General features: G+C 37.9%; 1 protein-coding gene across 1 annotated transcript in view; it reads right to left on the reverse strand.

Moving 5' to 3' along the window:
* The window catches only part of RNF4 (ring finger protein 4), a 29,551-nt gene continuing 6,426 nt past the window's right edge, over positions 1–23,125 (reverse strand). Inside the window, exons 2-8 of the mRNA XM_067558928.1 lie at positions 15,834–16,000; positions 15,166–15,286; positions 14,144–14,223; positions 11,221–11,230; positions 8,055–8,217; positions 2,712–2,760; positions 1–2,037 (exon numbers count right to left, since the gene is read on the reverse strand). Coding sequence (XP_067415029.1) covers positions 1,888–2,037; positions 2,712–2,760; positions 8,055–8,217; positions 11,221–11,230; positions 14,144–14,223; positions 15,166–15,286; positions 15,834–15,842 — 582 coding nt within the window. The 5' untranslated portion in view covers positions 15,843–16,000 and the 3' untranslated portion in view covers positions 1–1,887. The remainder of the gene's footprint in view (positions 2,038–2,711; positions 2,761–8,054; positions 8,218–11,220; positions 11,231–14,143; positions 14,224–15,165; positions 15,287–15,833; positions 16,001–23,125) is intronic.

Below are 23,125 nucleotides of genomic sequence, written 5' to 3' on the forward strand. Positions count from 1 at the left end.
TCAAATTAATATTTTATTTCCATCTGTTAAAGAATTATTTGCCTATCAGTAGAGTCCAAAGTAGATCTGACATACAGACATGAATACAATTAAATACAGGAAAATTTGAACTATATACAATGACAAGTGAAAAACATACATTTACATAATCAAAAAAAATCTTTATATTAACTATCAGGTCTTGCAAATGTCATGAGCTATACTGAGCCAATGCCTTTACTGGAAATTAAAATATATCTATTTCAAGTTTTTTTTTAAATTATAAATGCAATGTTAACATTTGCCATTTTGCTATTGAAAGTTTAAAATTTGTTTTCAAGTACACAAAATGTGGCACTTAACAGGGGTCACAAAAGCTAAAAACTTTTGTTGTTGAATATTCTACAGTTTTGTAGTTTCTAAAGTCCAAGGAGGTTTATATATTGATATGTAAGGTATAAAGAGATGGAGGAAAATGTGCAAAACAATTCAAACTAGGGCTAGTACTCAAATTAAAGATCTAGGGACATGCTACTCAACCACAATCCCAGACTTATTCCCTTAAATTTATATGCTCTTATTTTTTTCCCTGTACACAGTAGCTTAAGTATGATAACTATTTACCTTGATTTGCTTAGAAATTATTAGGAGGAAGAGTTGAGTGTTTGTGGCCCTAACTTATTAGAAAGCATCATGGTAGGCTAACTTTTTCTGCATGACAGATGCTTCCAAACAATTTTAAGAGAATAAAGTTCTTGCTCAGTTTGTATTCCAAGACATACAAAAAATCCCACAGGTTTTTCTATAAACAGAAGATATAGAATTTAATCGCACTGAACTGTTAGCTCTGTATGTGTCTAAAACCTGTCAGATGTGTCAGTATAGAAGCGGAAAACACAGCAAAGTGAATGTATTGAACTTTAAACATTACACTGGGTATGCTTTAGAGAAGACCAAGATCTGTTTAGTCTGATATTCATCTTATAAAAAGAAGAGCATGTGATTTGTCTTATTCAATAGCATGCCCAGAAACAAATTTATTTACTGCTCAGTTATGACTGTTGGGAGACACTGAACAATATTAAAGCCAAAGATCATCTCACCACAGATTAGGAAATACTTCAATACTGTGATTCAAATCACGTGATTCTTGGGCAGTTAAGATATGCCAGAAATTAAATACTTTCACATGCACATTATGAAAATTGTAATTCAGCTATGTACTCTAGACCTCATGGAGCCCATAAACACAGGTCTGCATATTCAAGACTTCCAGTTAAAGAAAAAGATTAGTTGCTGGCTAACAGCATATTAGTTCACAGCATTACCCTTGTATTCAATTTAATATTGCATTAAAATGTTCACCTGTCGTAGAACTCATTCTATTTGGACGAATTGCACTGCAGGTAAGATCACATGCTTTAGTAGCAAGATGATCTCCAGTAACTTGCTTTCTGCCACCTACATCATGAAAATTCAAATGAAAGCATTTATTCATATAGTAGGCAACATAACTTATTTTGTGTGGGGGGGAGGATGGGGAGGTGAGGTAGGGAGGAGTAATTAAGGAATATAAAAAAAAACCCAACAACTCATGTTCAAGCACTTCAAAAGAAGTAGAGCAAAACAGAACATCAGCTGCTTCATTTGTGACACATACTGACCTGTATTTGCAGACCTTCAAGAACTTTTAGCACTAACAAGTGACAAAACAAGAAGATACTTTTGACAGTATGACTGGACCGTAAAAGAGCTGTTTAGATATGTACAAGTTAATTCTCCAAAAAACCATTTTACTACAATTGAGTGGGCATACAACCTGTTGCTCCTTTAATCTTCAAGGCATCACAAATGCATGACATTTTCACCAAGATCCACTTGAGGCTGTCCTGAGAAGAATTCAAGTGCTTATATATAAATTGGATGGTATTGTTTGTGATTGAGTTTTTTCCTACACGTTGGGCAAGAGTTAGCATTTCTAAGGGAATCACGGAGGCATTGACTACAGAAGACATGGCCACATTTGGTTGACACGATAAGTCGTCCACTCTGTACAATCTGAAAGAGACAAAATTATAAAGCTGAAGTCTATGGGAGAGGAACTAAGCTTTGCATAAGAGCAATACCAGTTACATAATACAGCTGCATAACAGCAAATCTTTGCAATCCATAATATTCAGTAACTTTCATGTTGTTTATTCAAGACTTAACATAGAAACATGCATTGTCATCAGCTGGTTCTGAAGAGCAAGCTACCCTTAACCAATATACTGCCAGACTGGATGCTCTGTGACATATGGCTCAACATATCAGATTTCAATTATCATTTAAATACTTGCAAAATTTAGCAATTCAGTCTCTTAGTCACTAGTAGCAGATAGTGAGGTACTGTTTAGTAGCATGTTTGTCACGACTTGAGACTGGAAGAGTCTATTAGCACAGGTAGTAAAGGAATACTAGAAATTGAAATACACTATTTAACGAATACTTCACATTGGGCTCCAATCACTACGTTGTTTTTCTATTAAGGAAATTTAATATTCTACAAAAGCTCCTGGAGAAGATGCTATCTCCCTTATGCAATGACTTAAAAAACTAAGATTTTCTCTAATGTGTACACATTAGTGTGACCCTCCACATACAACTAGCTAATAAATGTTATGATTCTGTACCTCGCATTTAATTCTTCCTTCAGTGGAACAAAATACTGTAGAAAACGTGTAAATTCTTACCTCTGAGTATCCATCCATGCAAATTGGACAACTAATGGTACCTGAAGGCCTAAAAAAATCCCCAAAACAATGTGTTAGTTCCATTATGTATTGGATACTTCCGACAATCATATCTGGTTATTTTGTGTCCTAGCAGTTTGCCTCAGGCAAGAACCTCTTCTTTTCCTCAGACTCAAGAAACTAGAATTTGGTCTAAAGATTATTATACTTAATCAAAGGCTCACATGGGGCCTGCTCATGTAAGGCCCTCAATTTGTTACATTAATGAGATTAGGGTCTCCTACACATCACAGAAGCAGGCCCTTCAGTTTCATTCATCTTTTTCATGTTTACTATTTGGTCCCTTCCCACCCCCCACTATAATTGTCCTAAAAAGCAGTGGCAGCTTACAGCACTGTATAGGATACACATAGCATATCGAAGGGCAACACAGTCTCCAGAAGCTTAGAAATGTGAACTCTGTTCCAAGAAGAACTAGCTGTTCCTTGGGGAAGCACACTGTAACAGCTTAACAGAATTATTCCAAGTTCTTTTATTTTAGAACAGAATGCAAACATTTCAACTCCAAATCCATCTGCTGGCTCAGGCTCATCATATTATCTCATATACCAAAGCAACAAATCCCCATAAATGATTATTAAATAAGAGAAATAAATAAAACAAAGAAGGGGAAGGGAGGATGCTCACGAACTTACTGAGTATGAATTAAGATATTATGGAGAGCAAAATGAAGCCTGCTTGAAACTATTTTTTATTATTTATTTAAAGCTCCATTGAGTTTCCCTTTAACCTTCTCCACTATAGAGATATTTTCACCAGTGACTGGATTGTTGAAGTTGATGGCAGGTTAGACTTAATTATAACTAGTGATAACACGTGAGTACAGGAAAATATTGGTGTACACCACCATTCAAGATGGATAAAAATTGAGTTAATTATTTTTTAATTTAAATTAAACATGAGTATATTTTTTAAAATAAACCTATTTAAAATTAAATGTGAAATTATGACAACCTATGTTAAGGACTACATTTATTAGAATCATTTATATTAAATATAAAAAATTAATATTAAACAGTACATGCTTCCTGCCAAGTTTTAAAGGCAGTTTCTAACCACTGAATTGGTTGAAGTCACTGGCAAAACACCTGGAATTAGCATTTGTTGAAGTGCTAAGCCAGCTTTTGACAGCATCTAACCTCGTGTGCAGCTGCAGAGAGAATATTATCGTTATTTCAGTTTATTCAAGTAGTTCAGTTTAGTGACTAGCTCATTCAGAGTTAAGAAACCGATTGGTAAAAGCAGGAAAATTTGTTTTCTTCTTCCAATCTATGAATAAAAACTAGATGTAAGATGATGAATCTACTAGTTATAAAATCTTCAAGGACATGGTGACCAGAAACTAATCAGTTCATTTCTTCAACTACAGACAAATACTTCCCCTTAGTTTAATAAATCAGTTAATTTTAAATGCAAAACAGGTTGATAAAATTGGATAATTTTTTTCTTATGTATCTAGCATATTTAAGGTAGATTTAATAAAAAATTAAAATGCTGTTTTGCGTAATTTGAATTGCATTTGAATTTCCATCCACAAATGGACACAAATCAAAAGTAAAAAATTATCTAGTAAATAAAACATCATTCACCATTTTCTAACAAAAAATGTAAAAATAAAGGCTCTGTATAAAGGCAGAGAGAAGCTATAATTGCTTAAATAAAGTATACATATAGTATTTCCTCCTGGTAAGCAAAAAAGCACCAAATTTAGTGTCAAGGCTATATTTCATTTCAAGTAATATTTTAATGGTTAAGAAGTACAAACGGAAAACAAAATTACAACTGATTTAAAAATCAAGCCTTCCTGCTTGCTGATTTGAGTCATGATTAAAATCAGTGATTTATATGAATCTACCCAGAGCACACTTAAGGGAAATTTATGTCATTAGTACTCAGCTCCATAGAAAGTTGATAGCTCCAGGGACAGCAGAAGACAGAAGCATTTAGATGTGTGCTTTAATGTCTATTATATTTAGCAATTTCAGATTTATACTTCGACATAAGATGGTTGGGTCTGAAGTAAGCCATATTATTGTCTTGCATAGGAGATTTTAAAAAAGTGATCCAAAATAAACTGGGAAAATAAATTAAAGTAAAAGTTGGACAATTTCTGATTAACACAAATATTCTATCCTAGGAAGAGTTAAAAAAGGGATTCTCCCCTCTTTTACAGAGCCCCATACATTGCTACAGTAGTGCATAGGGCTTTAAAAGCACCATATCTGTCTTGGGGTGGGAGGGAACTGCCCAGGCACAGGCACTACCTAGGAAACCACAGGCTGCTACTCAGACCCCAGCAAATGGGATATGGCAGGGGCAGAAGAAGGAATGGCACGGACAGGGTAATGGAGTTCCAAGGGCGCAAGAAGTATGCTGCACCTTTTGCAAGTCATTCTCACCTCGATTCATCTCACTTTATATATGCAAGTCCTCAACCATCAAGGTGTAAATGGATATAAGCTACCTGAGAGGTAGGTGGAACAGTGGGTTTGTATATTAGCGTCTAAACTGTATGATTCAAGACAGTCAGGTCAAACTAAGTTTGAGGATCTTATTCTATTAAACAAGGCCAGCTACCTACTATTCCAAATAGGGCGAACTTGTGCGGTTGTCTGGTGAACCACAGATTCCAGTAGCTGGACGAGCCAGATTTTTAGGTCAGAAATGAAATTTTGGCATTTGTGTAAGTTTGCACAATGGACACGTGCAGCCAGTGCAGTTTCCCCTCTGCTTTAATAAGCACTGAATTCACACCACATACAGAGCTATATGCTGATCCTCAAAGTCTGAATATCACTTCATTGGCAGTGTTCAGACGTACCCAATACTATCATTCCTTCAGGGTTAATTTGAAGGGGCTACCCAATCAGCTGCCTGCCTAATAATTATACCACTTTAGTAAGTTGCCTGAGCTATTGCCTTCAAAGAAAGTTTTTAGACTTCAAGTTATTTTATGCCTATTTTCAGCCTCTGTACCTACAGCTCAGGATACTCTTCTTCCACCTGCATATCTCTGAGCCACAGAAGTGTTAAAAGCAGTAATATGCAGATTAGATGAATAAATAGGTGAGGGGAAAGGAAAAAAGTCTAATACAGAACTGAAGACTGTACAAGATTTAGTAGAATAACTGGATGTTGGAATACATAAATATGTTCTGATTTGGTGACTGGGAGTTTCCAGAATTTGAAGAGTCCACAACAAAGACTGGGCATCCTACCTGGCAGGTTTAGTGAAGGGAATTCAGAGAAAGAAGTTGAAAGAAAGGTTTTCCCCAAGTAGTTTTCAAAGTCAGAGCACCAACAAAGGGTCCCTAAAAAGAGAGGTCACATGGAGATGGCTAGCTAGCTCATTTATAAAAAACAATCTTAAAATGTGTCTCTGTAGGTTTTAAATTTAGAACCATCAGGGGAAGACCAGAGGAGTCTGCTTAATCTTGAAGTCATCTGGCACTCATTCTCCTTTCATCCCCTTCTTTTGGGAATCAGTAGGCACTAGCTCTTGAAGAGACTAATTTAAAAAGCTCTACAGGATGAAGGATTCTTTTTGTGTTTGTGGACAATGGCTTATTTTCAAATAATATAATGTGGAAAGCCTGTGATAGTGTAATTATATTTCTATTATACGTTGAAGTTGTTTTTTATAATCTTGGTATTTCTCTGGCAAGAAAGGAGGAAAAATGAGTAGATCGGTTGTATTTAATTAATTATTGCACATTAAGTTAATTTAGCAATTAAAATGGGTGTTCTGATGGTAGACAGATGACTAGGTTTAGTCTTAAGGCTGTAATTACATTAAATGATTCTAGGGATAAACTATATGTACACTTTGGGCACATATTCCTTGTTTTACCCCAAGATAAATGTATAGTGAATCATTGTATGAATTATGCTTGTACATGGGTACTTAAAGAACTAGCTGAAACAATCTCATGGAGGATGGGCAAGGTCCCAGAGGAATGGAGAAGGAAAATGTAGAACCTATCTTTAAAAAGAGGAACAAAGACGTTATAGCCCAGTCAGTCTAACTTCCATATCTGGAAAGATACTGGAACAAATTAAACAATCAATTTGGAAGCACCTGGAGGGTAAAAAGGTTATAATGAATAGCCAGCATGGATTTGTCAAGAACAAATCATGCCAAAGCAATCTAATTTCCTTCTTTGACAGGCCTAGTGGACAGGGCAAGCAGTTTAAATGACATATCTTGATTTTATTAAGGCTTTTGATACATTCCGAGATGACATTCTCATAAGCAAACGAGAGAAATGTGGCTTAAATGAAATTACTATAAGACAGGTACACAACTAGCTGAATGACCATACTCAGTTGTCAATGGTTTGCTGTCAGACTAGAAAGGTGGTGTCCTGCCGGGGTCAGTCCTGAGTCCAGTACTATTCAATATTTTCATTAATGACTTGGATAATGGAGTGGAGAGTATTCTTATAAAATTTGCAGATGGTGCCAAACTGGGAGGAGTTGCAAGCACCTGGGAGAACAGGATTTGTGTTCAAAATGACCTTGACAAATTGGACAATTGGTCAGAAATCAACATAATGAAATTCAATACAGACAAGTGCCAAATAATACAATTAGGAAGGAGAAATCAATGCACAGCTACAAAATGGGGAATAACTGGCTACACAGCGTACCGCAGAAAAGATCTGGGGTTTATAGTGGATCACAAATTGAACATGAGCCAACAACGTGATGCAGTTGCAAATGAGGCTAATATTCTGGGTTGTATTAACAGGAGTGGAATATGTAAGAAGCAGGAGGTAATTGTCCCACTCTACTTGGCAGAGGGTAGGCCTAAGATGGGAGTACTCTGTCCAGATGAAAAGAAACTGGAGAGAAAGTTCAGATGAGAGCTACAAAGATGATTAAAGGTTAAGAAAACCTTTTAAACCTTGGTGGGTATTCTCCCTTCCTTAGAACATCAGTGAAAATAGTTTCCTATCTCACTGTGGTCCTTGAGCTTTGTATGAAAGAATGTTACCATAAGTTACAATTTGTGGCTTTTGATTAGCATTTCCTCTTGCCACTTATTGTCTCAATACTTCAGTATATTGTTCCATTTTCTCCTTATATCAATAGTAGCTTTAACGTTCCTGCTCTCTCATAAAAGGAGAAGATATGAAATGTTAGAATAGATTAACAGTGTCAAAAGGAGATTCTAAGCTATATACACGATGCCATCTCACTCATCCTTTTCAGTATGACGAGGTTTTTTATATATAAAAATTGCATTGTACATGTCTATAGGAAGTTGAATAGGACACATACCTTGAACTTGCAGTTTCATCCTCCAGCGTTTCTAAATCTCCAGACACCTTATTTGTTACATATACATCATCTCTTGATTCATCTTCATCATCACTACTTAATACACAGCTGTCAGATTGCCGTTGGCTTCTTAATCCTAGATTTCTCCGTTGATGTTGATTCTCTACAATTTATTTTTGTTAAATCAGGTGATTTCCAGGATTTTATATGGTTATTTTTGCAGTGCTTTAAGAATGAACTGTAACTAATTAAAAGCAAGTTTACTTGTGAAACTTAACACTTCCTGCTACCCCCAAAAATAAAGAATTGTATATTAAAACATAATTTAGCCTAACTGCTAATTTGCCTTTATTCCCAAGATGGGGATCTTAGGCCTTGTCTAAATGGGTAGGTTTACCCGCACAATTATGCCAGCACAACTGTAGTTATACTAATGTAATTATGCGGGTAAATTTGCCTATATAGACAAGTCCTTAGATTTTGCATCCTGTCACACACCTGAGAAAGGAGGCTGCATTGAGCAGTTATTGTAACAGCATTAGATTAAAGTGTTATTGGGGAAGAGGCAGGAGCTAACTTTACAACTAGCATAGTAAAGTAAGAGATAAGCAATAAAAAGGCTTAGACAGCAGCATGTAGGTAACTTTTTAAAAAGAAATAGCCTAACAAATCAGGAGTGGATGATACCCTTGCTGATTACATAAACTGCCTAAATCTAGGCTATTGGTCCAGTGTTCAGTTGCAACTCTTAAAGATTATCCATATTATACAAATGCACCATGGAACCCCATTTATGTTGCACAGTTTTTAAGATATATTATAGATTTTTCTGATTATAAGTAACACTTCTAGTTAAAGTTGCCTGATGCTTTCCTTTATAAGACCCTGTTTTCAATTTTTTATACTGAAAAACTATAGCCATTTAGGCTGAAATTTCCATTCCCTGTGTCTGTTTCTGGATGATTTTTTTTTTTTTTTGAAAATTTCAGCAAAAGAGTTTGGCTTTCTGAAAACAGGTTAGGGAACACTACCTGAAAGATTAAAAAATGTATATACAGTTTAATTGAGAAGCTCTATTGTCGTCATGCTTTGGAGCAGGGAATTGACATTTGACTGTGGTCGGGAGTATATATATATATATATATGTGTGCGGTCACACTGGTGTCAGGGATTTGTCTTTTGCCATCTCAATGAAAAAACACACCCAAGTTTGGCCAATTTATTGACTTCTGAAAAAAATCTGTTTGCATATGCTCAGCAGAAGTTTGTTAGAGTTAGTACCTGAACTCTCAGAAGATTCCATTTAAACTGAGCATACTTCATGACCACACAGCTCCAATGTGCTGACTGAACTGCCCATGAGCCATGTGCAGAACTCAAGTTGCAGAGTTCTGTATTATGGATTTAAAGGGTCCCATCCTGCTAATGATGCATGTAGGGAGTAGAATGGCCCCTCAAAAATGAAATTTGTTTGCGTTTTTTTAAATTTAGAAAGTGACATAAAAAACATGTCAAATGACAATATCTCAAAGTCAAGTGCTCAATAGTTAGGAAACGCTAGAATTACAGGTTGCTCGTATAACCTTAATTTGTCCCCCTTCTCTATATACATTACAATAGAGTCTTTATTATGATCACATGCTTTTTCCATAAGCTGCCTGCCTCATTCAGTTCCCAGGGAAGACTGTTCATTTTTACATGCATCACACAAGGTCTTATTTCTGATACATTTTTCAGATCCTGCGCTAAATACAAAATGCTAAGTTTCTTCCTTTATTTTTTCCATGATGCTCATCACTGTATTATCTGTGTGCTTCACAAATGTTAATGAATTGGTCCTCACCACATCCCTGTGAGTTAAGATGGCATTATTGGCACTATTTAAGAGATGAGGAACCAAGGCAAACAGAAATTAAAAGTCAAAAGCTTCCACTAATTACGGATGCCCAACTTGACACACCAAGGACCTGATTTTTCAGAGTATTCAGCCTTTTACAGCACTGGGTATATTCAGAGTAGAGGTTCCACTGACTTCAGTTACAGCTGAGAGTGTTCAGTACATCCACAAGTCAGGCCTCAACTATCACAGGTTGGGCCACTCAGAAAATGAGCACACTATTAATGACCATCTTTATAAAGTTTGGCTTAAGCAACTTTCGCAGGATCAGATAAACAGGATAAAAATCAAATTCTCCAGGGCATCATTCGGTGCCATAGATCATGAGATTATCTTCTCTTCCTGCAGTCTTCAGCCTCATTCACTACATACCTTTCAATTGGGGGAGGAGAGAGGAAGGAGGCAAGGGTCCAACAGACAACAGCATCATTCACTGTATAACCCTGATTCATTCCTGAGCACTATCATTCAGCGCACTGAATGAGACAGAGGTCCTGTGGAAAATATATAATCTGATCATGTAATTAAAGACTATCATGATACCTATGTAAAAGGGAAGTGAAGTAGATTGCATGGAGAACTGTAATTTTGGCATTTCCTAACCTGAGTGCTTGACTTTGCAACCTTAATATTCTTTTAAGTTTTGTGTGTGTAATACATGGAGTCCTGGCAATGAGCATTGCTCTATAAAGACTTCAGTAGAAAGCCATAATAGTCTCCCACCACATCTGCATAAACCAGGGGATTGCGAAATCCAATTAGAGGAGGGACTAAGAGGGAGCATTTGAGATTTTGGTCAAGTTCCACTTCATTACAGACCAACAAATTAGACTTTATATCTTCACATTTATTCTATTTTCACAAATTATATCCACTACCATCTGTGGCAAAAGTGTTGAGAATTGTATCAAGGGACAATAACCACATTGGAGTTATTTCACAATATAAAAGCTGATAGAGCACATTAAATCTTCAGATGCTTTATTAAATAGTAAAAACCCAGTGAGAGTTTCCTTAGCATGAGTGTGCTGATTACTAGTAATTAAAAGCAAGAAATCTGATTTGGTTTCATTGACTAGTTTAGTTTGACAATATCCGTTTTAACACTGGGCTTCTTGAATATATGCCTGAAGACAAATGAGTGAGTTTTAAAGGAAGGTTGCTGGAAAGCACATCCTTGCTAGCAACGTGTACACATACCACAAAATGCATTACAAAATGGCCTCAATTTTGTTATCAACTGGGAATACATGAAATATGACTACTCACCTTCAACAATCTTGCATAACACGAGGGAGAGAAGAGAAAAAATTGAATTAGACTTTGTTGTGCACATACATACATTATGGACAAACATCTCAGAAGACCTCAGCTATGTTAATTCTTATTCATTTGTAGCTGTATAAGCAGAGCCAGGAGGCATGAGGCCTGCTCAGAACAACAGTCATGTGTATTGCTGGAAACATGTCACCAACTCTGGAAGTCAAGCTAATGGTATTGGCCATGCACCCTCATGCAAGATCAATCACATCAGGATTTTACATTAACAGCACATGGTTCTACAGTAACAGATACAAGCCATCTTGTTTTAAATCAGTACTGTAGTTTGTTTTAAGTTGTCAATATTAGGATAAAATGTAGACAAATGTATAACCCCTTCAAACAGGGACTATTTTCCTCAGACAACTTTAGTGGGATTTTCAGAAGTACTTCATTGACCGACCTCCCTCTATTGAAGTCAAAGGGAACTTTACCACTTACTTCTGTAACCCCCAAGGAGATTACCTAGATTCCTGGGCTTCTGTGCGCTGGTATCTCAGGGAGGGGGAGTCAAGGCAGATTCAGTGTCTGCCCGGCAACTAATAGGGATCGAGATGCCCCTCCCAGGGAGCTCAGGAGAGGGGAGAGGCCATTTTGGGAGCCAGGGGGGAAAGTGGCAGGTCTGGCTGAGTGGGGAGCTGGTGAGCCCAGGCCTTCATGCAGGGTTCCCCCGGAGAACTGGCCTCTGGGTACCGGAAAACAAGATCCCTCAACTTGAGCCCTTCCTGCTCCAAGGTGTCTCGCAGCTTGGAGAGCATTGTTGGGAAGACTTCCCCCAACAGTAATTTTGTAACCTGCACCTTGAGCACTGCACCCCTTGATGTTGAGGGAAAATCCTGGGACCAGAAGCAGCCTGATGCCTGCGTGAAGAGGATCCCTGCCAGCAGATACCAGTCCCTCTGCAGTGACTGAGGAGTCCATAGTCATTCCCAGCACTTGTGAGTGCACCGTCTTTTAGTTAGTTAGTAAGGGAAATTGTTTGGGGAATCCCCACTCCCTGAATGGCATCCTCAAGCCAGGGAGTAAGGATTTTGGGATTTTTAATAATCTGCTGCCTACTAAACCTGCAGAGGGACTGACCACTTTATCCCAATTGTGAGCCTTTTGGGCTGTGCTTAACCCAGTCAGCCACACTGCTAAACCGCCACCTAGAAGATATTGTGATCAGAGGTCATCAAGGGCCCCAACAAAGTATGCATACCAACGGGACACTAATTTTACAATTGATACATCAGGTCATGTAACTGGGCAAATTCACAGGTATTATCAGCATGGGCACTGGTGATTCTAAGAACAGCGTTTTACCCTGTTATGTTATATTTATCTCCTGTGTGGAATATATGGTATGCGTATGCGTTATTTCTTGGGAGTCTCCAACTATCGGGCAAGTAAGTAGGAGTTATCCTGTGGTTAGAATTTTCTTCCAATGCTGCCCTGGTGACTCTGCCAGGAAGGAGCGGGGATGGTGTGGGGGGTGAAGGCACCGCCAATTAAATTCGTAGAAAAAAAATAAAGCAGATACACCCTGCTGAGTGGGTGGCGGGATCCATAGGAACAAAGGCCTGTCCATCAAAACCTATAAGCAGATTGGCCTTAAAGAAGATAACAGGATGGAGAGGGGCGCTACACTTGAATAGGAGCAGAAATAGGCCAATGTGGAGTACATTTATAATGTACCATAAAAAGTCTCTCTCATTATTCAATTAAAACTGAGTGCTGATACATAAAACATGGCTTGTGTGTAACTGTTACTGAATTTTGGGCTGTAAGACTTCTGTTTTAGTAAACTCTCCTTTTTCCATATCTATAAAGATGTGCTTTTGTCTGTCGAATCATACTACAAACAATATGGTCTATTTTTTTCTTTTTTTAAAATAAAAAAGGCTGTAATGTTCAGCTCATTAGTCCATATGTGACACCTAAAAATGGCATATTTTTAAAAGTGATGAGCCCCTAGTTAATGCACATTTGCATGTGAGGACACTTATTTAGGTGTCAGAATATGGACCAATGACCTGAACTTTGGGACTATTTTTTAAAGTTTGGGTTTATCACCCTTTTTATTATGCCCCCAATTTTTGTCAAGAAAGTTAAGCCTATGTTTTTTGGGGTTTTTTTTGAGACCCATATTCAGTATGTGCACCAAAGAAAATGGATACATCTTGAAACAATGGTAGAAAATGCATTTAAATAAAAAGGAATAATTATTCATCAACATATTAAACCCACGGTTTTCCACATTTCTTTAATTAAAGCATGTTATCAATATGCCCTTTCAGAAAGCCGTGCCTTTATCCTCCAGAAGTGCCTGACACAGTAGAGAACCAAGTTTCCTCTAAGTGTTAGATTGAAAGCAACACTGACAGTACTCAGTTATCATTTATGAACATGCACTGAGGGTGGTGATCATGAACACTACTCAGAAGCGCTACACTGTGTATGTTCAAGAACAGGAAATGGGCAGTTTTCAGTTATTTTGAACATTTCTTTTTAAATAAAAAGCTGCATGACCTCAGAGGACTACCATATGAAATCTGTGCTTGAAGAGGGACATTATTGTCTCAAGCTTGCATTTTTACATGACGACATTTCACCAAGACACTTTTAAAGAATGTACTGATATAATCCCAGAAAACTTCCCTGTATGATGTTCTAGTGTCCAACGCTGTGGGAGATGCTATTGTTTAGCAAATATTGGCTGCTGGGTTTATCTACACTGTCAGTACATTACCTTTATCCAGACCGTTCTGACAACATAATCTGGATAACTAGACTTTGGCTTTAGTTGCCTTCCAAGTACTAACTTCTAATGAGCACAATATAAAGCTAATTTGACCAGAGAATTTAGACAAGTGCACCAACAGTTACTTACCACAACAGAATCATTGTGAGTTAGATCAACTACTACAGGTTCAGAAGATTCACATGTGAGATCTACTACTTCTTCACCAGCTTAAAAATACAAACATTAAGAGTCAAGATCATAGCGTGCAGAGCTGTATAACATCTGCCACTCCACAACAAGGTTCAGGTATGAACCAAAAGAATGCTACCATTTTACTAAATGTTGATAGTCCGCCTCCCCCTGACCCTTAATGCAGACATTGAACACTTCTCTCAGGGTCTCCACCCTCATTAAAATGGTAGGCGAGTTAATACTACTTGTGTGTGTCTTGATTTGTAGCGAGAAAAACTGCAGTAGTAGTCCCACTTTTCCTCACCTCCCCTCACACCATTTTCTTAAACTTTTGTGTGTAATAACTTGTGGGATGTATTACCTGAATACTCTAAAAAGAGAAACACTGTTTCTATAGTATTTTATTCTATAATACACAGGAATTTCCTTATCATCATGCTTTAAATCTTCTGACTTCAGGTATTCCCTTTCATGAAGGCCTCAATGAATCTTTAAATGCACTGTCAAATAAGAGAAGGTAGAAGACTGTCTCTGTCTAGAGACAGTGCTGCTTACTCTGCCTCACAAGATCTAACAACGAATCTCTTTCCCAACATCTTGGCAGACAAGCTAAATACACATCTAGAAGGTTACGATAAAAAGCCTTTAAAGTTCTAACCTGGTTGTGATACTTTTTTCTCAAAAAAAGTTGACTGAGGCCTCTATCTTGAGCCTAGATAATAGTACACAAACTTCAACCCCATCCTTCAAACTGTCTAAACTGTTTAGGATTAGAAGTTAGATAGTTGTTAATGTTTCTGTACTGGCTATCCTCAAACAAGCATTTATTTCCCCCTTTAAGAACTGGATTGTGAAGCTTTACTTTGATACTGGTACAAATATATGTGAACTGGGCTCCCAACACTCCAGAAGCAAATTATTCCCCCCCCCCCCTTTTTTTTTTTTTTTTTTTTTTTTTTAAAGAAAAAAAAGCTTACCACTTTCTTCAAGTTCTATTGGCTCTGCTTCTGAAGCCATTTCTGCAGCTGAAGCTACCAGTCTGTTTCTCTTTTGAGCTTGCCTAGAATTGATTGCTCCTCCACGACGTTTTCTTTGAGTCTAGGAAAGGAAAGAAAAGAAAGGTTAGGTTTTTTTTTAAAAAGCTAGTATTAATGCAGACCTGATCTTTATAGCAACGATTGAAAAAATATTCATTCTAACTAAAAGACTCAAGCATACATGTTTTTGTATGGATCACTCCAGTATCTGAATTGGGAACGTCAAAATAAAGGCATTACCACAGTGCTTCTTACCACTTGAGCCAGGCAGGAAAAGTGCCTCTGGTCACTGGCGATCAAAAGGGCTAGTTCATGATGACATCAACTGTTAGCTTCAAACTGACTACTTCGATTAGTTTGGACTAAAACATGATGTTTTCCAACATTAAGGGGTTTTTTGAAGTAATACTACCAATAATTAGAAACATTAAATTTAACCAAGACAGAATATGGGATTACATGGCATCTTAATTTACTTTTATTTCTATTTTCTCCAGGTTGTTCAGACCACAAATTATATATAGAAATGGCACAAGTTGCTACAAGTCTAAAAATGCTAAAGAAAAAAATAATCAGTTATACATTTACTTCATTAAGAAAATACTTACTGTGCTCATGGTGTTTCTTGAATATAAAATACAGAAAAAGTAAGAGGTACAGATACCATAAAATATACTGCAAGGTGGCTACAATTTTCAATGCCTTATATTTCTTTAGGAAGTATATAGTTAAGAGTCCAGATTTTTCAGTATCTTAGAATCCTGCTCTTCCAAACCTATAAAGAAAAGAAGAGAGAAGATTACCTACCTGTAATTCTTGTTCTCTTAAGTATAGCCATCTCTACGGATTCCCATTCTTGAGTCAATACTTCCTGCCTGAGATCAGTCAGGAAATCCCATAGTTTAAGATTTGAGCCTCTGAGGCATCCAAAGGTATGCCTCAAACACTTGCTATGCTGTCCTACTCCCAACACCTATAATCCAAAGTCAGTTTATTATTGTATTGGGAAAGTACCTAAAAGACCAAATGAAGTTTCCTGTGAAACAAGAGGTGGTAACTCCTAGAAGGAGCCAATTTTGTGTGCATACAAGTTACAGAACCATCAAACTCGGGGGAGGAGTCAGGGTTGGGGACTGTTAATCCAAAAATGACCATCTTCAGAGACCAAGAATTACAGACAAGTAATTCTCTTTTCTCCAGGAGATACCCATCTCCAGATTCAAACATATGGAAACTGAACAGTGTGCATGTGCGTGTCTCCAAAATACAAGTGGAACACAGAAGTTGCATCTTAAAGAAGGAAAGAGAATAAATAACCTGCCCTAAAACATGAAAACAATAGCATTTCTTTTTTTAGTGGGAAGGATACGATACTTCTTCCCAAATTTTAAAAACAACATCTCAGAAGTAATCAGGGTAGCTAAACCTCCAGATTTAAAAAAAAAAAAAAAAAAAAAAAGTGGACAGAGGCATATTTAACAGACTACTGACTAAGACATTTAGGCATTGCCAGCTAGGGGAATAGATTCGGAAATTATCTGAATTTACATGTGTGTCCTGATGTCAAAACTAAGCAATGCTTTTGTCTGTAAAGATGATGACATGGCAGCTCTTGCATAAAGGGATCTGAATTTAGCTGCCAAAGTTGTTCTGTCCCAAAATGTCTTTAGAGCTTGGCAATAGGAGATGCAGGACAGCAGTTCAGATATTGTACTTGTAGTAATAAATGAACCTATTGCATTGGTGTCAAATTAAACAAACTAAACTGATATTAATTTGCATCAGATTAAACTCAGGGACCTAGATTCTGGTCCTTCAAGACCCTAGTTGGTCCAGGCCACCCTGAAGGCAGCATGATGAGTATAGAGGAGGTCAGGAGGGCTTTTAGGCATGCTGCAGGACATGATGGTGAGTTGCTTCTGGACCAGATGACATATCCTAGCAAATTCATCTATGCACAACAATGTGGGTATCATCCAATTATAGATTGAGTACTTCTTCAAACCAGTAGGTCACTTTCCATCAGACCTGCAAGGACAAAGACAAAAAAAAGAAAGGTGGCAGGGGAGGAGAGAAGGAAAAAAGCTGCCTGCAGCATCAATGGTCCATTTAGAAAGACTGAAACAAGCTTCCTGGGCTAGAGTGTTCATTAGACAAGATGCACTTCCAATGCAAAATTCCTGAGATTAGTTCCAAGGAACCCAGCGTGTCATGGCCATACTTCAGTGTCTAGTTGAGATGAGTGAATCTTGTATGCTAAAAAAGCATCTTCAACACTCCTTGAAGATGAGGGATAAACAAAGCAATTGGGGTGATGTCAAAGAGGTGAACAGCAAAAGCTATCTAGATTCTTTATCGGCTCCTATAACTGTAGTAGCTGAGCACCAGAACAAAAGCAGAGCCAGTGCAAAAATCAACCAGATTTCAAATAATTTAGTAGAGTAGAACTGACCATGTGCTGACAAAGATATGGGGGGGGGAAGGAGGGGGGGGAGAAGTTTTTGTGAGGTCAAATCTACTTAATTTTAGGTACTTTTATGTTGCATCCCCCCAATATCACTGTAATATCTGAGCATCTCACAATCTATAACGTATTGTCTTTTTATTAGAAGTATTGCTGCAAGCTGGAACAATCTTCAAGAGATTTCCTCAGCTCCACATTCTGAAATGGGAAATGAGAAGCAACACAGGATAAGAGAAGCTCCTGAAACTTGAGTGACTCCACTACAAGCAAAACTTTAGGGATCTCTGCTACTTCTTAAGTTCTTAGGGCTTGTCTACGTTTGAAATGCTGCAGCAGCACAGCCAGCTGTACCACTCTAGTGCTTCAGTACTGTAGACACTCCTACAGCAGTGGAAGAGGTTCTCCTGTCAACATAGGTAATTCACCTTCCCAAGAGGCTGTAGCTAAATTGATGGAAGAATTCTTCTGTCACCCTAGCAGTGTTTACACCAGTGGTTAAGTGGGCTTAACTATGCTGCTCGTGGTGTGGATTTTTCACACTTTTGACCGACATAGCTGGATTGACAAAACAATGCCTTAGACACTGTGATGACAGGTTTTTCTATAGCACCAAGAATGAATAGGTATTGGAGTGGTGCATCTGAGGCACATCTGCAGTTGCCACAGGATCAAATCTGATTAGCTCTGGGAATTCCTGCCAAACATCTCGATGGAAGCAGAGCTGAGAACTGGTGTCTGTGGAGATGGCTATCTTTGGACAACTACTTGGAAACTACCATCGTATCATAGTGGGTCACCACCAACACAAGCCAGCTTGAGAGAGTTGAACTCAAAAGGAAAAGTTTTAAAACACTATCCTGCCCATATTTTGTAAAGTCCTCATTACACCAACTTTGAAATTGGCATGCAGAGGATACCCACTCATGCCAGGAAAATTGTAAAGATTGCATCTGTAGCACTGTATATAAGCTTAATTAGGAGACATTTAAAGATGAAGCTTCAAACAGAATTTAAAGACTCTTCTTCCGTTTCTGTTATACTTGCAAAGTTCAGATTGGAGTCCAGATGCTCACTTTCTTCTGAAATCTCTACTCTGCAATTATTGGGACTCCTAAGTGTCTTTCAATTTAGGATTGATTGTTTAAAAATAACTACTTGAGTAGATACACTGACAATAGCAAAGACTTTCAAATATGCACTCAAAAGCAATTTAAATAGAGTTTATTTTGAAACATTCTTCAGGAAAACTAGAAAAAAGTCTACCTACTCACTCTTACAATAGCACTCTTAGTAGGAATATGTTTCTCTGTTAAAATGTGTGGTTAACAGAACGATAAATAAATATTCAGTTGCATAATCTTATAGTTTCCTGTTACATTTAATGGTAGCTTCTTCACATTGGGTAAGATCTTTTTTCCTCTATACTACCCTTACTCAAATGGCAGAGTACCAGAGCCTTAAAAATTAAGGATAAAAATACATCATTACGATTCATCTTTAGTACTTCTTCAGTACTATACAAGTTTTCATAATAACAAAGTGGAGAACCAGGTGCTACGAGAGTCAAGGTTTAATTTTTTGGTAAGTGTCTTATTTGATAAAGTTCTCAAAACACAGATTAACAGTATACAGCTTTTACATTTGCACAAGCAAACCCTACTGTTAAGGTTATGTATGGAATCTCATATGACTACAACCCCATTTTTTCCATAATGTTGGGGGAGGGGGGGAAAAAAAAGTTCTTTGAGGCTACAACTTTCCTTGCTTGGTCTTAACCCAGAGATGACTCATTTCAGGAAGTTTGAAGAAAACCCCTTTAACTATCTGAGTTACAGGAAATGTTAGGAAAGAGAAGAAAGGAGAAATAAGTGGACAGAGTAGCTCCAAACATGCCCAGTTTGCAGTAGAATCTCATTGGTATCATTTTCCTCACCACCTCCACTAATATATTTCTCCCCCTCTCCCCCTTCTTGTTCCTTCATCCAACTCCTCCCATGACATTTAAGTACTTTGCTTTGAGAGCTCTGGGAATGGTAGGCTCTTGACCACATCTCCGCCCAGTTACAGCCATTGCCAAAAGGAGCTCCACTGAAGGTGGCTAGAAGCTAAGCATAATTAATGGGGAGTTCTCAGTTCTTTGGCCAATCAGACCAATAGCTGCGATCAGGATGGTTTAGGGGCCAGGGTGATGAGAGCACAGTAAAAGTTACAACTCAGAAAAGCCAGTTGCAATTTGCCAGAGATAGCAGAGCACTCAAGTGTATATATTCCTTGCACAAATTCAAAAGCCATTTTAGAATCCTATCTGATTAGGCTGCTCCCAGGACAATCTGCATGGTTGAGTCTCTTAGAAGGTTGGGGCCTCTACCTCCCTAGGGTAACTCACAAAAGAGTTGATTTGTGCACAGTTTTGCTGATTGATGATGACAATTAGAAATTCAGGCCTAATCTGTCCTGGAAGACTAATGAATTACCAGAGAATTAGTTCATGACACCAGAAAATCCATGAAAATGAAACCTGATAAACTGAAGAGTGGGGTTTTTAAAAATTCTATTTAAAAGTGTCTTTTATTTAACAAATATTTTTACACAAATGCCTAACACAGTTGAAAGAAAAACTTAACAACACACCTTCAACTGAGAGCCAAGAAAGCTAATAGTGCATATGCATAGGGTCCTCCATGTCAAAATTCCAGCAAGACCAGACAAGTGCTATTTCTAAGGTTAACTAAATAGAAAAATGCCTTTAACCCCCCTGCACTTTTTGCCTATTTACATATCAGAAAGAAATAAGAGTGCACAACCACAAATTCTCTTTTATGGATCATCTTTAACATCAGAAAAAGGGAAAATAGTGGCTACAAACAAGTTCAGATCTGAGATTTTAAGGTCTCTGAAATGTTTGCTCCATTCAGCAAATTCTAACTTCTTATTAAAAAAAAAGTCTCTTCTGCAACATAGCCTCTGACCCACATATGATTCTCAGCAGTCTGGTTTATCCAGATGTATCGAAAACTATCTGCCTCCAAGCACTACATGGTAGCGTGAACTCACTCCTTTCCTTAAAGCAAACAGCCTCAAAAGGATCAGGGCTATTCAAGTTAGCAAAAGAATAAGCAGTAATATGATTTTAAAAAATAATATATGGCACAAAGAAGATTGATTGGGTGTTCCTATAGTAGGGGAAAAAAGCCTAAGATTCACAGGAGTGGGTACCTGAAATTCAACTTCTGAGTAAGTTGTATGATTTAAAATCACTGGTGCGGAGTACCTTAACGGCTCCTACTGAAGTCATTGGGAGCGGTTGATACTCAGCACTCTTTAAAGTCAGGCAAGTGACTAAAAATGGATTTTTTTAAAAAGCCTAAAATTTTAAGCTGCCATTTAAAAAAGTTTTGGCCTAAGGGAAAGCTAAGAAAACTAAAAAGTAAGTTTAAGAGAGAGCATATTTAACCAACAAGACTAATTGTCATGAGATATCATAGCAAAGAAATTAAAATGAAAAAGCAAGATTAGACATTCATTCTAATATCTACAGCAATACTAGATAAGATGAAAATTCATAATGGATATTATTGCTCATGGTGCACGACGGACTATCAGTTCTCTCCATAGGCCTAGTATTGCCAAATTGACCATTATGCTATATTACTTTTAGGTCTGGAAGGATTAGATTTTTTTAATCCATGTCAATTTCTCTGTACACACAGAAATTGATGAAAACTACTTCTAACAATAGTTGAAATTAAGGCCTTGTCTGCACTACAAAGATAAGTCAACCTATGTTAGTCTACTTACAGCCACCGCAATAATTACTGCTGTGGCTGATGTCCACACTACCCTCCTTGGGTCAGTGGTGTGCGTCCTCTGCTGGAACACTTCTACCAACATAACATGGGCAGTATGGGGAGCTGGGAGTATAGTCTCTCAGCTCTGCTGGCAACTCCCTGCCAGGAGCCAGGCAGCTCCAGAGGCTCCCAGAGAGACCTGGGTCTCAACCCCCAATTTTCCCATGAGCTGGGGTCCAGTTGCTCAGTTCTCCAGAGGAGCAGCTGGGCTCTAGCTGCCTGGCTTTCTTGTCAATTTCTTGACATTTACAAGAATGACAGCTAACAGCCCACATAAGGAATGCAATATCTACACTGACACTGTGTCACCCTAACTACACCGATATAAGCCCTACACCTCTCATTGAGGTGGTTTTATGATGTCGGCATAGCATGGGAGTTAGTGTGCACACACCTGTGTTTTGTCGACATTTTGTCAACAGAACTCTGTACTGCAGACCAGCCCTTAGAGATACAGAAAGAAAGAAAAATGCTGCTTGAGAACTTACTGGAGTTTTATTTAAAGCTATTTACTTTGTATATTTTGACATGTTGACAATTTGTGTTTTAAAATTTATAAAATTTTAACTTTGAGTTCAGTGTCCACTGTTATTAAAGATTAGAGAGACAAGATGAGTGAGCTAATATCTTTTATTGGACCAACTTCTGTTAGTGAGAGAAACAAGCTTTTGAGCTACACAGAGCTCTTCCTCAGGACTGGGAATGGGAAAGGTACTGTCACAGCTAAATACAACATAGAACAACAGATTGTTTAGCATAACTAGTTAACACATTTCAAGGAAACATTCAAGGTGAAGTGGCCTGTTAACACCCCTTCAGTCAGAGGGAGGCAAGGAAGGGGTGGGAGGCAGCTGTGGTGGTGGGGTGGCAGGGGTGGGGGGGAGGGGGCAGAGAGAGTTGTTTGTGGGTTTTAGATTGTTGTAATAAGCCATACATAAAGACATTTAAGACCACGATTTTTAATGTCTACCAAAGTTATGAATTTAATCTTGCAGGCTCATCTCTTGAAAGTATTATGCAAGTTTCCTTGGAGGATGAGGACTGAGAAGTCAAATATAGAGCGACTGCTTTCTGAAAAGAGTGATTGGTGTTGTCTTTTATCGTTTTCCTGGTTGAGTTCATTCAACCCTACAGACAACTACATACACAAGAAACCCATGGATCACCACATCTACATTCATAGATCCAGTAACCATCCTAAACACACCAAGAAATCTGTTACCTACAGCCAGGCACTCAGATACCACAGAATATGCTCAGAGAAAAAAGTCTGGGACATACACCTTAACACACTCAAAATCACTTTCGTCAAACAAGGACACTCCAGAGAAGTAGATCACATAATGGAAAGGGCCACCCAAATATCCCGAGAAGACCTGCTTCAATACAGAAATAAAAACCCGTCTGTCCTCTATTCATAGTTTTCACCTAACATCCCACATTGGAACCCATCAAATACAATCCATACTCCATGGGGATCCCATCCTGAAAGAAATCTTTCCTCAACTCCTTCTTCTGGTCTTCAAACCCCCCAACCTCTTCAAACTCAACATCAGAAGCAAGCTCCCACAAACCAACACACACCAAC

The sequence above is a fragment of the Emydura macquarii genome, unplaced genomic scaffold, assembly GCF_026122565.2.
Source record: "Emydura macquarii macquarii isolate MOO-44397 ecotype Brisbane River unplaced genomic scaffold, CSIRO-AGI_Emac_v2 contig_2199, whole genome shotgun sequence".
NCBI classification, from domain to species: Eukaryota; Metazoa; Chordata; order Testudines; family Chelidae; genus Emydura; species Emydura macquarii.